This window comes from Astatotilapia calliptera, chromosome 2 (assembly GCF_900246225.1).
Source record: "Astatotilapia calliptera chromosome 2, fAstCal1.2, whole genome shotgun sequence".
Taxonomy (NCBI): domain Eukaryota; kingdom Metazoa; phylum Chordata; class Actinopteri; order Cichliformes; family Cichlidae; genus Astatotilapia; species Astatotilapia calliptera.
In genome coordinates, this window is record NC_039303.1 from 32506602 (window position 1) to 32522660 (window position 16059).

The 16059-nt window shown below is 41.1% G+C and overlaps 1 protein-coding gene across 3 annotated transcripts; it reads right to left on the reverse strand.

Moving 5' to 3' along the window:
• Positions 1 to 780: 780 nt before the first annotated feature.
• ganabb (glucosidase II alpha subunit b) lies at positions 781 to 15843 on the reverse strand. Of its 3 annotated transcripts, none has more exons than XM_026143370.1 (25): positions 15575 to 15843; positions 14713 to 14814; positions 14508 to 14616; positions 14042 to 14169; positions 13265 to 13444; positions 13034 to 13099; positions 10589 to 10646; positions 10387 to 10468; positions 10141 to 10237; positions 9870 to 10050; positions 9562 to 9715; positions 8615 to 8850; positions 8377 to 8503; positions 8193 to 8272; positions 7757 to 7897; positions 7423 to 7519; positions 7042 to 7143; positions 5965 to 6208; positions 5338 to 5402; positions 3625 to 3701; positions 3456 to 3530; positions 3242 to 3355; positions 3031 to 3140; positions 2702 to 2802; positions 781 to 1982 (listed from the first exon to the last, which is right to left on the reverse strand). In XM_026143370.1, exons 1-25 carry the CDS (start codon positions 15592 to 15594, stop codon positions 1873 to 1875), a joined length of 2856 nt encoding a protein of 951 aa, XP_025999155.1. In that variant the 5' UTR covers positions 15595 to 15843; the 3' UTR covers positions 781 to 1872. The 3 variants fall into 3 exon arrangements, with proteins under 3 accessions (XP_025999155.1, XP_025999165.1, XP_025999173.1); XM_026143380.1 differs by lacking the exon at positions 15575 to 15843 and adding an exon at positions 15048 to 15568; XM_026143388.1 differs by lacking the exon at positions 13034 to 13099 and having other exon boundaries at positions 15575 to 15839.
• Between the last annotated feature and the right edge of the window lie 216 nt (positions 15844 to 16059).

The window sequence follows — 16059 nt, forward strand, 5'->3', positions numbered from 1 at the left end:
CAGTAATGGTCATGTCTCACCTCTAGTCTTCTCTGTCTTAATTTCAGGTTTCCACCATATGTTGTAGATAGTTCAGGAAGTTAACTCAACCAAGCAGTCTTTGGATTTCGGCTAAGTACTGTTTAGAATACCATAGGGAGGATGATGTATTAGATTGATACACATGTACCAACAAGACAGTGTACATCACTGTCACAACGACATTTGTTTTCATTCAAAGGCTTTATGGTTTTTCCTATAATACCTGGTGGGCCGGTCTCTAGTCAAAATGCCCGGGCTGATTTTTTGTCCCAGTCCAGCCCTGATTCCAGTAACTACCATTTTTCTGAACACAGCCATACATGTTCTTCTGCTTCAAGGTTCAATGTTTTAGGCAGCCAAAAAGAGATGAGAGCCCCCTGACCTCTTTCCACTGTCAAATAGCAAGTAAGATACTTGATAATTAGCGTTAACATGGTTGATTGTAATAAGCAGTTATTAGATTACTGTTTCTTCTCTATCAGCTTTTAGTGCCATTCTGATGCTCTACTCTACAGCCCATCTTTACCATGTCTACATCCCTAAATGTAAGGAGTTCCTGCCATGTGATTAGTAGATTAGACACTTGCATTAACAGTTGAATATGCGCACCTATTAAAGAATCTAGTCGGTGTAGGTTTAATATAATGCATACCACCATATCCAGTTGGCTGCTTTAGAAGTGATACTCCACTCAGAATATGAAACAGGACCAGGCGCATATAAAGAAACATTTATGAATTACTGACTCATAGAAGGCAATAGGTTTACATTTGATCAATTTTATTTTCACTTGGTCTCATCTTTTTAAAGTACATCTGACAACTTTGAGAGCTGAAGTCCGATCCTTCACTTCCATTTCCACCAGTTCATCACCAACAAAAATGCAACTAAGCGTATGGTTGTGATCATAAAAGCAATCAAGCAAAAAAAAACAAAAACACAACCTTCCTAGAACAAAACTACAACAAAAAGGTCAGATCATTTGACTAGGTGGAGCATAACCCACCTCCACAGAATCATTTCAGTTCTCATTCTTCTTTAAGTGCATTTAAGGAAAATCTCTTGAACAATGCAGGAAAACAAAAAAATGAAAACAATGAAAGCACATCAACAGAATGAGCCACAAATTGTCAGTGGTTCAGTCCCCTGAAGTGATTCCCATTGCCAACTTTGTTCTAAACAACAGCTGCAAATCCCCTCACTGAGCAGCAGGTAAGTAACCAGATTGGTGCCGGTTGATTAACCATGTGCACAAATTCTGCAATACAGGGAACAAACAAAGACAGCCTGAATCTAAGTCAATTTAAGTGCTTTTCTTAAAAGAGGAATGAAAAGAGTTTTCAATGAGGATCAGCAGCCGATGGAGGCTTTGAATGTGAACTTTTATTTTAAATGGAAAACAGTGGATTGGTTTGGGGGGTTTTTTCTGAGGCAAACTGGATGGAAAATGAAGTGGACGAAAAAACAAAACAAAAAAAGTTTCTGTCTTACCCCAAAGATTCCTAACAATGACATGAATCAAACAGATCGAGCAATGTGACAAAACATAATTGTTCATCTAGCAATAACCCTGAACTCTCTCTGTTACCTATTAGAGTGTGAACACAAGGGAAATGGCTGAGAAGTAAAGTGGCTCAGATCGACTAACAGGTATACATGAATCTCTGTGTGCGTGTAATCAGTGTCTTGTGTATCCTTTTTTCCCCCCACCATGTTGCCTATCTTACTCTGTTTTAGTTAGTTATGGGTATTAGTGCCTTTTTTCTATTTCCCTCTCTCTCCCTCTGCTCACTTTCGGTTCAAATCAGTCATTTTCCCCCCTCCTGCTTCCTCCTCTTTCATCTTTCACGATTACTGAAATGTCACAGTCCAGTCGGCCCCTGCGTTCATGCCGGGCTTACGGACTGTCAGAACAGACATGGAGGCGTCAAAATCGAACTCCAGCTGCTTCTCTTGGCCATCTGTAAACAAACAAAAAAGTAAGAAAACAAACATCAGGGGATTTTAAGTTTAGAAGCTGCATATTTTTCACATAAATCCATAACAGATTGCCAATTTTCACATCTTAAATCTTTCAGATCCTAAAGCTGCCATCCCATCTGAATAAGAGTTTGAAAACAACTTAAACAGCATGAAACTAAATAAGGGGAAATCAGCAAAGAGTAGAAAATGGTGAATATCCATGATCCTTTCCCTTATTTTTGGTCATCCATTGCCCGTTTCAGTTGTTGATGCTCAGACTAAACACGGTCGTAGCATAAACAAATATCCTCAGGCTTCAGAGTGTTGTCTGTACAGTTTTTCCTGGTCCTGAATCTGCATGTCATTGAGAAGCCCCACCCACCTCATGTTCAAACTTTCTATTTGTGAGGGGCATGAGAAAGGTGGCTTACTTCAAGCACTGGATAAATTGAGGAGCTGCATCCAAGGCCTATCAAAAGCTAAATAGTGACTATTTATAACTGTTTCATGCAAATCTACTTTAGCATAAAGATACAAATCTGGAGCATGAAATTTCACCCAGTACATCCCTTTTTATCTTATATCCCACTTTAATGGCACACATCACAATGTTTTTAATTCCATGAGTGTTTACCAGTAAATGCTTACATTTAAAACATTTGAAAGGAGCTTCAACATGCAGATTCGAACTGAAGATGATTTCATATCAAGCACTTACCAGCAGTCTTAAGGGTAACTTTGCTGGGTTTACTGGCTCCCAGTACAATAATACGTTCAATCCAGGAATCGGTAGTAAACTTGGCATCAGGAGCAAGGTTACTGTGGATCAGGCAGGCACAGAGTTAAATACATAGCAATAACAGATTTAAGATTAAAGAAATTGTCCATGAATAGATTGTCACAGCATGTGGAAACGTTTCTTCAGTTTCACTGTGTTTATATTTTATAATGTAACATTTCTGAGACTATTAAAAGTGTAACTATAGTGACATCATGTTTTTTTTAATATTTTATTCAGAGAATTTTGATAACATATCCGTCACTCACACAGAAGAGAGGACTTTGTTGGCAAAGGTAAGCTTTCTGTAGATGAACTCCTTCTTTTCATAGTTGAAGGTATGGCCATCGTCTATGTAGAGCTCACCATCTGCAGTTCTCTATCAAAATAAATAATGCATTAAATAAATGGTTAAAACCTGTCATTAACATCTCAACATTACTTAGCACTGTAGCAACAGAGGATGTGCAGTTCAGTTACCTGGAGATTAAGAGCCACATAGAGAGTGTAGGGGTCATGCTCCATGCAGGTGGAGGACCTGCGGACTCTAAGCTTCCTGGGAATTATGGAACCGCCGCGCTGGAAAACCGGGATCTAACAACAAAACACCAAGGCTACTAATGAGAAATGTGATAAAAAATACATTGAGCTTAAAAAAAAAAAAAAAAAGTTAAGCTGAGAGTTTGACACTTACAGAGCTCATGGTGACGGGAATGTAAAGGTTTTGGGCTCCGTTGTGTTTCTGGAAGGTGTGGACATCGAACCAGACCTGATAACACATGTTCACACACATTAAGATACGCCCGTCTGAAAAGATCAAAGATACGTGTGTCAAAATAAAAGCCTCCGTTTCTTCCTCTTACCTCATCTTTGCCAGGCAGGTAGGCAGTGACTCCTCTGGCTCCCTCCTCAACAACTGGGTGCACCAGCAAGTCTCGTCCTGAGGCAGAATTAAAATGACGTCAGGGGAAGTGCCAACCATTTCAAAACATGCCTGCCTGACTGGAACAACTGGATTTAGGGTTTTATCCTCATTTGTCATATTGACAAAGTGAAGCACCACCGCACAGACAGGCACAGCTGCACAGATTTTCTAATTCAAGTGTCTGAACATTAGAAGTCAATTTAAACCGAGATAACAGGTATTTTTGGCCACCTGATGGCAGCAGAAGCAAGTTGTAGATAACTCTATAACATAAATAATAGTGTACCCCCACTACACAACCTGTACTTCCAAAACATGATTTATAGAGAAGGGAAAACAGTGACCTAAAGCAGTAAGTTTGTCAGCTGGAAAGAAACAAACTGAGGGAAGCTACATAGGAGGTTATATTTTAGCCAAAATCATGTTCACATGCGTGTCGACTTGTGACTTTTTTCCTCCCCAACTTTGAACTGTAACTTCAGCTGTGACAAGACCGGTCTGAGCATCAGACTGTCCCCGTTAGCTGCTCACCTGACAAACCATTTGTTTGTGTCAGTGCAACCATAGCTCTGTCACCTTGTTACACTTCCTGTCATTTGATGTGGTGTTGAACAGTCTTGTGTTGCATGTAGTCCTAAGTGTGGGTTTAAAGTGCCATTTGGTAAATCACTTACAGAGCACCACACTCAAATCACACATCACGACTAGGGCTGTGCGATATGACCAAAATCTCATATCCCGATATAAGAATTATATCGTCCAGATAACGATATAAATCGCAAAAATGTAACATTTTCTGTAAATTCTGTGAATCTCGGGCAGCTCGACTTGCGGGAAGTGTTTCCAGCTGCGCGTCATGTAGCTGGAGTCGAGTGTTTTAACCGATGCATGAAACTATACATTTTTAGATATGTTGTAACGGCCGCCGTTTTCTTTGTGAGTATTTATTACACGGCGTGCTGCGGGGAAAAGCCTGTTCTAACGTTTGAGTCTAAGGTTTATTTTTTAGCACCTGGCGGCTCTTTTTTTACTTCTCATCTGTAAATAATCTGCTCTTTCACGTGATTCAGTTTATTTTGGATCTTGAGCTTTATGTTCCACATAAACCTTTTACAATAAACAAGCGGACACGCGATGGTTTTACCGTCATTGTTGCTAACCACAACGCATAAAAACAGGCGCTTGTCCGTCCGTAGTGTGGTTATATTAAATATAAGCGAAAGAGAGAACTTTAAGAAATTAATTTAGCAACTACAGTGTCCATCAAAACGATGAAAAAATATTGCCGTAAACAGTTTATTTTGCGACACCACGAAACAAACGATAGACGTTTTTATATCGTCATCCAATACATATCGTTATATCAAACAGCCCTAATCACGACAACACAATCAATTGATGCATCAGGTGAGTCGCATGAGAGGAAAGCGCAATAAGGTGACATAAATAAATTTCCACTAAGGATCATTGCATTTTTGAACATAAGGGAGCCTTAGTTCAGCAAGGTTTCTGTAGAAGAACCTGTTAAAGGATTACTTTGGGTAGCTTTTAATCCCAGATCACTCAGGGGGGTCTTTCAATGACAAACTGCAGTTATCACTGTGGATGCTTGATGAATACTGAAGGCCTCAAATTTGGTTATGTGTCTCACCAATTAAGTACTCGTCTTCCAGAGCAAAAGTAGCCAGATCCTGAGGATACTCCACCCACAGAGGTCTGCAATAGACATGAACACAATATTTGCATCTGCATCACAATATACTACACAAATCAGCCACACTGCACACCCTGGGGCGCACTGTCAGTGCGCCCCAGGGTGGCTGTGGTTACAATGTAGCTTGCCATCACCAGTGTGCGAATGTGTGTGTGAATGGGTGGATGACTGGATATGTAAAGCGCTTTGGGGTCCTTAGGGACTAGTAAAGCGCTATATAAATACAGGCCATTTACCATTTACCATATTTTTATAACCTGATATATAACCCAAATAAAGGATTTTTTTCTTTCCCGATTTGAAATTCCATTTCTCTTGATTGGGAAAGTAATATTCACCTCTGTCTTACAGCACATTGCAGTAACTACTTGAATACACTGTCTTTTCGTGTGGTATTATGCATCACTCTTATTTATAAACTCTAAAAGCAATCAAATAACTGCCTTAAAATTAGTTGACATATTAGATAAATTTTAAACAGCAGTTTGCTCAAATGAGGCCTCTTCAGAGTACAATTATCTGTGGATAGACAGTCAATACATACAGGTTAACCAAAATCATCACCTCATGACGGGCTCTCCCGTCACATGTGCGCGGTAGAACAGCTGGTACCAGTAGGGCAGGAAGGTGTAGCGCTGGCGCACGGCTTCACGGATCAGTGCAGTGTTTTCTGGACCAAACAGCCAGGGCTCGCGGCGGGGCGTGTCCAGATGGGCATGGGCTCTATAGAATGGCTGGTAAGCACCCGCCTGGTACCAACGCACAAGCAGTTCAGTGCTGGGAGACTTGAAGAAGCCACCGATGTCAGCTGTGAGACCGAGAGGGACATTATAGCCTCGGTTGACAACGCAAAACGGCACGACACAAACTTCTTGAAATAATCCGTGTTTAGAGCTCAACTCTTAAAGCGGATTTTGTACCAAATCAATATTTATGTGACTGCAGCTGATTTAACATGGGAATATGGGCTCACCATGGTAATGCCTCATGCCCATTTCCATGACAACCTTACCAAACACCCGAGGGATTTGTATATTAGTCAAAACAATTACGTAAAACTGATCTGAATGAATGCATTTTCCCCTTTCAAAATTCAGTCCTGTTTTACTGCTGTGCTCAAGTTCGATGCTGCACACTCACACCTATTTGAAAGCTGCAGTATAGCTAAATATTAAAAGGTAGCAAATAAAGGGGTTTTTTAAGCATTGTTCTGTTCCACATTTGAGGTTTCATAAACATCAAGACTTTGTAAGTACTATAAATAAAAAGGAAAGGAAAATCTGAGGACTGATAGAACTAGAAATGCTGCCTCCAGGTTTGGAAAGTCCCACGCTCAGAGCTTTGATGACTTCTGATCACTTCTCTGGGCCTGGACTATAAACCTCTAGCTGTAATGATGGTGGTAATTTCAGTCTCCAGTGTGGCAGCAGAGCAGCGTTTCAGCCTTAAGAATTAAGTTAAATCAGGTTCGAACAGTTATCTGACAGAGGGCAAAACATTAAATGAGGCAAAGGGGGGAAAAAACAAAACAAAAAATTTGCAGCAGCATCAAGAGTTGCATTTGGCTCTTGATGCTGAGAATGAAACTGAACACGATGGCCATTGTAAGCTGACCAGAGAACCTAGGAGGGTTGCACTCACCTCCACAGAAAGAGATTCCAACCAGGCCCATACTCAAACACATGGGGATGGATATTTTCAGGTGGTCCCACTCAGCAGCATTATCTCCTGTCCACACAGCACCTAAGAGCCAAAAAACAAACCTTAACACACAAGATAATGCAACACCCAATTCTTTTTGTTATGAAAAGTAAATTGGATTTTATGAGCATTGATAATTTTACTGTCCAAGAGTCGAGGGTCCTTTCACGGCTCAGTCTGAACAAACTTAAAGTGGTGTTTGGTCTAGCCAACGCCAAATGTAAACAAAGAAGACTGCATCCTGTAAACGTCAGCTGTTCGACGTGTGATGCCACGTCTACATTAGAGCAGGCAAGAAAGTAAAGAAAGAAAATGGCTCACCGATGCGCTGAGACCCAGCGAAGAAGGCCCTGGTCAGGACAAATGGTCGTTCAACTCCTCCTGACCGCTGGATCAAACCCTCCGCCGTGGCCATTTGCTGTCGATAATAAAGAGATGGTTAAATAAGAGGAAAACAGACTAACATTTACAGTAAGTTACCAAATACAACTTTAGGATCTCTTATTCCTTTTTAAAGGAGTTTTATTTTCAGTAAGAGGTAATAAAAGGATGCCAACGATTATCTGTCCTCCAACAAAGTAACAAACTCCAAATAATCTATAGGTTCTCTAAAAAAAAATTATTAATGAGAAAGGTCACAGTGAAATACACTCACCACATATAAACCATACAGGTTGTGTATATCACGATGCTCCCAGGATCCATGCATTGCATCCTTGTGCATAGTGACCTCCGGCCCATTGAAGACTGATGGCTCATTCATGTCGTTCCATGTATACAGGTTCTCCATGGTGCCCTGGAGAGTGAACAGATTAGATTTCATTTTGAGATGAGATTAAACAAATTTATGGAAAATCTATTTATTTATTTTTGCTCCTAAAAAGTTCAAGCTTGAATGAATATTCAGTTACAAGCCAACTGTGGAAAGCTCAGGTGGTTCAGTTTCATGTGAGAATATATTAAATAAATTTTGTTTACTAAAACAAAAATGTAACAAAAGCATCATATATCAGTTACACAGGAGTCACGCTGTATCTTCAATAGGTAAACTTTTAGTTGCAGATTAGCAACTTCATGTCTTCAAGGCTCACCTCATACTGATCGTAGGCAAACATGCTGGCCCACCAGGCTCTCATGTCTGCACGAGTGAAGTCTGGATAACTGGCACTTCCTAACAGATGTCATCCAACCCAAGGAAAAACAAAGAGAACAAATATTAGAGAAATATTTCATGTTTGATAAAGAAATACTGATGTGGAGTTCTCACTCTCTTACCAGGCCAGCACCAGCCTTCATAGTCGCCACCATCTTTATTCTTGACATAGAAACCCAGAGTGCGGATTTCATTATGGATCTTGTAGTTGCTGTCTACTTTAATGTGGGGGTCCACAATAGCAACCATCTAGAAGAGTAAAAAAAAAAAAAAAAAAAAAAAGAAGTGAAGTGAAGTTCTGGCCAGACACCCATCAAACTGTGCATCATATCACTGTGATCGTCATATTTCCATCTGTACCTTGCGCTTCTTGTCCATGAGACCCTGCAGCATCTCCTTCGGGGTCGCAAACTTGTGCGGATCCCAGGTGAAGTAGCGCTTCCCATCGGTGTGCTCTATATCAAGCCAGATGAAGTCATAGGGGATGTCGTGCTCGTCAAAGCCGGCATCGACCGACTTCACGTCCTCCTGGTCATTGTAATTCCAGCGGCACTGATGGTATCCCAGGGAAGCCAGGGGAGGGAAAGACTGAGTGCCTGATAACCACAAGGAAGAGGCCAGTCAAGAGCTGTTATTCAAATTTGGTAGTTTTATTACTGGCATTAGGCAGTGGATCAATAATATAAAAGATTAATAAAAATTTGACTTGAAATACAATACGTTTGAGCAGACGCTTTCATGAATCACCACTGATTTTAATCACTTCTGTTTAAATTTACCAGCAATCTCAAATAGAGGGAATTTGTGAACCAAATATAATTATTGGGTTCACTGAAAAACTGTCTCAGTATTAATTAATACTCTGCAGATTACAATCAGCTGCTTACCTAGGCTAAAAAAATGAATCTAATAAACATTATTACAACTAAGGAGACTGGAATATTTCTTATGAATAAGAGATATCAAAACAAATCTGAATAAATTGGACTGCTCATTTTAAGCTAAAAAAATAAATAAAAATAGCAAAATAGATTGTATCCTTGAATAGTCAGAGTTCAACATAAGATTTTTTTATCGTGTATTGGGCCTTCATACAGCCCAGTAGATTACTGCCTAACTGAAACGAGACGTTTTAGCTCGAGGGTACCACTCCTGTGCTCCCGGCCAGAAGCAATTGCTAACGAACAAGGAAATCCCAACAGGCCCTCGATAAGAACCATTAAAACATTAAGACTATTAAATGAATGCTAGTGGTATTTGTGTATACAACTTTACACAAGAGTCTCAGCAGTATTGACACTTCCTACCTGTAAGAGAGGCGTACTGAGAGAAGACGTCTTTAGGAGTTGGTCCCAGCATAATGAAGACGTCAATGATGCCGCTTTCAGAGATCCAACGCACATCTGTCTGTGGTGTCTCACTGGAGCCCTGAACATAATCTAGCATTTTCCCAAAAACAGTCTGGAAAGAGAGCAGCACGACAAAAGACGCTTTTATATTTTTGATATAATTACTGATGGCTAAAACAAAAAAACAACAACGAAAACAAAATTCACTTTAAGTAACAATCCAGATCAAGACTTCTTGGAGGAAATGACAACCCCCCCCCCCATACCTTTCCAGCTGTATTGGAGCTAATATCCACCCAGGTCTCTGCAGCATTAAGCCAGAAGATGCCTGTAGTTCGCTGGGCACTGTGGGCTACCATCACTGGGACAGACCCGTACAAGGCCATAGGGTTATACAGTTCATACTGGAACACATCCAGGTTATAGAGTCGATACGGATCTCCATTACTGGAACACACAAACACAGGCATGCATAAAACATCTGTGCATTTTTCATAATGAAATCTATTCTACATGTAAAATGCTGGTGGCACTCACTCTGTTGTTTTGAGTCTGAGAGTGTCTGCATGTTCTGGAATGCCATAAACATGCTCGACTCCTGGCAGTGAGAAATCTAAACTAACAGCAGATGGACCTGAGGAGCAAACACATCCAACATCAGTCAAAGAGAACACCTTTTCACCACCTGGCATGTCTGCATGTCAGTGTGTGTGTTCGGGTTGAACACACACACTGACATGCAGACATTATGATACCGATACTGAAATCACAAGTAGGATTTACCATTAGGTTTGCTGTCTGTGTGCGATTTAAATGTTTCTTCCCACATCCCGTCTTCTACTTTCTCTTCCTCTTCCTTTGTTGTCTGTTAGCCAAACAGGGGAAATAGTCACGTTACTCAGATCTAGCTGAGATGCAGCAGTGAAATGGTGGTTTTAAATCAAGAGGGGAAGACTGAAAGAGAGTGGATTTTATTGTGCAGTACCTCTGCTTGGTTTGCTGGATCAGCCTCCTCCTTCTTCTCAGCCTCTGGGTCTGCCTGACTGCTCATGGCATAAAGAACAACGCGAGGAGGGGTATGGGGAAAAAGAAAGGCGTGTTACTTTGGCAAAGTCAGGCCATCTTGATGATATTGTGATGGTGGTAATATATGGGATAATTAAACTATGATTCAAGGAAAGGGACATACAAACACAAGTTGGTGATTGCCCCGCTGTCACCACACTGACATCTGACCATATCTACCATTAATTACTGTAATGACAAAAGGGACTGCGCAACTCCCTGCCTTGTGGCTATTTCAAGCTACACATTATAGTACAGGAGCTCCAGAGGCTGTAGCACGTAACACCCAAAGGACTTGTACCCAGTGGATCAGGCATAAACTGAAAGTAACCAAGAGTAAGCCACCAAAAGACCCTTCACACATTTGCGACAAAGTTTTGAAATGAATTGCAGTGATATACATGCCAGGGATAAGTGTAAACAACAGCTTGTCTTAAAACCCTGTTAATGCAGACAGCAAGCACTGTATTGCTGGTTAAAATAGCTCCAATGTCAGTTCTTACACCAAGAACACGCACAACTACAAACTGAAATATAACCACAAAGAGCGATGTTGCTGTTGGGTTTGGGAATTGAGGTAATGCCTGAGAACTAAGAGGCAGGACACAGACTACATGCACTGTCTCCCACTGACTTTGTGGCAGGAGAAGTTAGGGGGTGTTTGTGAGTTCATGCATGATCTTACATTAACGTATACATATTTTATATGCAGATAAACGTAACTCCATTGTCTTGGACTCTATTTGGTGATGTTAGTCATTATTATGCTCTGCAGCCTAGATGGGCTCAGTGTAGCAACTGGTGAACCTGGAACTTGCTAGACCACCATTAAGCGCTGCAACCTGTGGCTGCAGAAACACCTCAAGTTCTGTTGAAGTCTACAGTCAATTTCTTACATTTTGGTCACGCTAAGTGTCAGGAAGGAGGGTTACCCTCAATCCACAATCATCCACCTCTCTCTAACCAAATCTGGTTTCAAAACACCAAGATGGTGACAGCATCTAGGGCTGTGCGATATGACCAAAATCTCATATCCCGATATAAGAATTCTATCGTCCCGATAACGATATATTAAAAAAAAAAAAAAATCACAAAAATGGAACATTTTCTGTAAATTCTGTGAATCTCGGGCAGCTCGACTTGCGTGAAGTGTTTCCAGCTGCGCCTCATGTAGCTGGAGTCGAGTGTTTTAACCGATGCATGAAACTATACATTTTTAGACATAAGTTGTAACGGCCGCCGTTTTCTTTGTGAGTATTTATTACACTGCGTGCTGCGGGGAAAAGCCTGTTCTAACATTTGAGTCTAAGGTTTATTTTTTAGCACCTGACGTCTCTTTTTTCATTCTCACCCGTAAATAATCTGCTCCTTCACGTGATTCAGTTTATTTTGAAAAGTCTCAACAGGATCTTGAGCTTTATTGTGAAAGGTTTATGTGGAACATAAACAAGCGGAAAGGCGATGCTGTTACCGTCGTTGTTGCTAACGACAACGCATAAAAACAGGCGCTTGTCCGTCCGTAGTGTGGTTATATAAAATATAAGAGAAAGAGAGAATTTTAAGAAATTAATATAGCCACTACAGTGACCATCAAAACGATGAAAAAATATTGCCGTAAACAGTTTATTTTGCGACACCACGAAACAAACAATAGCGTAAAATGAAACGATAGACGTTTTTAATATCGTCATCCAATATATATCGTTATATCGAACAGCCCTAACAGCATCTCAGTGATTTATAAAACATCATACTATCCCTCTCTTTTATACTATGTATGGCAGCAACATAATCTCTGGTAGATCTAAAATAAGTTTGTGGGAAACCCTGGTGTGTGTGTAATGCCACATCATAGCTCTTATCTGGACCTTAACATTATTTCTGCACTTAGCTCTGACCATAAATTAAGCAAGAGTGAAAATCTGAATCATTCATTCAAAAGAACAGATTGAGAAATCCAGTCAGTCATGCAGTTGCGGTGTTAGATGAATTTATCAGACGAGCTGCTAGAGCAATACTAAAGGAGTACAGTTAATCAAACGTTGATCTGACAAAACATTGATTTACGCAGACAGTAACTAAAAGGCCTAAAGCAGACACTGCCAGATAATCTCTCTGGGTCTTCTGATGGTCATTGTAAAGACGGTCTATCACAGCTATGCTAAGAGGAAGGGCTGGAATGATCCCTTAATCTAAATAAAAATCAAACAACACCATGCACACACTCACCCACACCCTCTCTCTCCATCACATTTATTTGAGGGTAAATACAGCAGTTGATATGATGTGTGGGCCTAAATTTTATGTCACTACTGGCAGCATTAGCACATGGGACAGAATACACACAAATCTTAAGGGTCTTTACCTAGAGAATACCCTCTTGATATTATCCCACACGCTAGCCACTGTGCTAGTTACTTTATAGGAGAAACTAGGATGATAGGGGAGAAGAGGACAGAACAACGAGTCAGAGACAATACTCAAAAAAACAAACCATATCATGGGAACAAAAACAGAAATCATCCACGGAGTGACGACGTGGATTCAAAGAGAGGGCTGGCATTTGTAAATGTGTGTGCATGCGTGGGTTTCTCACGTGTCCTTGCGCATCCTCAGGTGCTCAAAGGCCAGCAGGCCGCGTGAGTTCAGAGACATCAGCACGTCGCTTCCTTCCATGATGTCCAGTCGGAAGGGCCGGGCGCTAATAATGACTCTCTGAGACTCCACCCCCAGGGACAGCACCACACCATTCTCGTCCTGAGACAAGACAGATAGGCTGAAAGGAAAAAGAGAGAGAGCGAAATGTGAAGTGAGGATTTAGTTTTGATGAAGAAATGCAAGGTCAGGAACTTAAATTGAATAGTTTTTATTATCATCTCATTAATCATAACTTCATACTTATATAAGCTGTAAGACAGAGAAGAAATTATCTGAAACAGTTACAAGTTTTTGTTTTACTGGAAGAATTTCTATTCAAAGTTTCAGTTCTCACTCACCTGACACCTTCACAGTCAGGAGGTGCAGAGAAGCCATGAACCATATGATGGGTTTTCTTTCATTTAACAAGGAAAATCTGAGAGATTCTTCATCTTATAATTCCTAAGTGACATCTGAGTGTGTGTTGCTTTGTGTGTTGCCTTAATAAAAGAGGCATCCCTTTTATTAACGGATCTTTGTCAAAGTAGAAATTTCAGAATTCACACCCTCACTTTACCTAACCTTTAAAAAAGCTGATGTTATCATGAAATATTTTCTGTTGCTCTGCCTATTTAAAGATCCTTTGAAATAAGTATCCCTCCTGTTCTTGTGTTTTCGGCTTGACTCCCAACATCAAAACCTCCACCCACCCATGAAACCCTCACAGGACACTCACGGCTCTGTGGTAGGCTCCCTGATGAGCACGTCTGGGACTTCATAGCGAGGTTTCAGAGGCTTAAGCTCGTTAATCTTCACCCTCGTTATGTTTCCCTGGAGGCGGTAGAGCTCGAGCAACAGACGCACCTGCGACACAAGCACAAAGTGAGAATGAGAACAGTGAGAAGCAAAGGCAGGTGCCTCATTTTCTACAAACACAGCATAGGAAAACACTGGGTTTAGCAATGGGTCACTATGATTTCACATAACAAAGAGGTTACCCTGGAAAATGGGATTTACATTTTTTATTTCAGCTGATAGTTCAAAAACATAAAAACAAGGGAAAAGTGATTTGTTAGCCTAATAATTCAGTTATTAATGCGATAAATAAAGATAAAAGCAATAAAAACAAGTAAAAAAGAAATATAGAGAAATCATATTTTACAGATTGTGCAAATGTTTGTTGTCCCCTTTCTGTAATCTACCTTGTTGTTGTCATTGATGAGCTGCAGGGTGAGTCTGGTGTTGGTCAGCTCCATGGTCTCCAGCAGGGCTCGATAAGGAGACTCTCCAGGCTTCAAAGCTCGCTGACGCCTGTTTAACATTTCAAACCAAGAGCCGACACCAGTTATAAACCTCTGCAATTATGTGCCGCTTTATTCATGAGCAGTTTGTCTTTTGGGAACTCACTTGCAGAAAGCACTCTGCTCACAGGTCTTGAAATTGCCTTTGTCCACAGCCCAAGTCCCGCTGAGGCACAAAGCCAGCCCGACTACCAAGAGAGGCGCCATCCTGTAATGGGAAGCAAAGACAAGAACATTAGCTTCAGCGTGCAATCACATTTGGATGCAACGCCTGGCAGAGCTAACCAAACTACAGTACAGGAGTTGGGTAACAGACAGCACACACAGACGGACTTGGGTCTCTATGGTGCTAAAACGATGTGACAGGCAGCTATACAATTACCCATTTCCTCACCCAGCACACGGTGCGCATATTAACAAGAAGCACCCCATTGTCCTCACCTCAGACGCTGGTCCTGCAATTAAAGACTCATTCCCAGCCCTACTGTAAAAATCCCGATGAGGGGATGTGTTCAGACTGCCGACAAGGAAAAGAGGCAGTAAAAGCTAACGCAATCAGCTAAGCGGGCTAGCTAGAGAGTGCTCAAGACGGAAAAAATACAACAGGAAACCGCTAAGAATTTTTAATTTAACATTAAATAAACGTCTACGTTTTTACACACGCACTAATGCACCCGTTGTCTGACAGCAGTGTTATCTTTAAGCAATCCGGATCAAGATAAGGTGCTAACCTTACTAAGAGCCAGCCTGTCAAGTCGCTAATCCAATTCAATTCAATTGAGGGGGATATCGAATTTTTCCCGCATTAATTTTCCGACTTTGCGGCAGTTAAACCCCGAAACAGTGAGTTTGCTTTCACGCTTATACGATGTGCAACTACGATGATAAACTCTGTCCTCCCGCGCACTGATAATATTTCGAAAAAAAGAATAAATTGGCGATGAAACAACGGAACTGCTTTGTCCTACCTTGCAGTGAAGGTGGCCATCTTGATTATGCGGCCTCTTGACTCCGCCCCCAATCACTCCGCAACAAAGATCGTTAAGAAATAGGATACTCAGCAACTGCGCTAATATTTACGCGTGTTTTTCAAATAGCAGGTCAATATGTGGCGGTTAACACTGTAAAGAGTATGTTTTTTAATCTTTATGTTATTTTTCTGGCTGTAAAGAGAGGATGAACGTATGAATGTATCCTCTCAGGCACGGACACGTCATCGCCAGGCTCCAGTCAGTGAAGTGCACAAATGGGAGTCTTTGTCCCACCGGATTCATTTCCAGCCAATCCGATGCGTGCAACTGTACTACAGCCGTGCTATAAATCATAACGATCGGCAGATGTATACACACACACACACGGAACACAAATGGACGTAATCGCCTTAAAGATCAATGCTCGTCCATGATTTAGGCGTGTTTTCCCCTCTGGACCTCATGTCAGTGGTCCGGTTTTT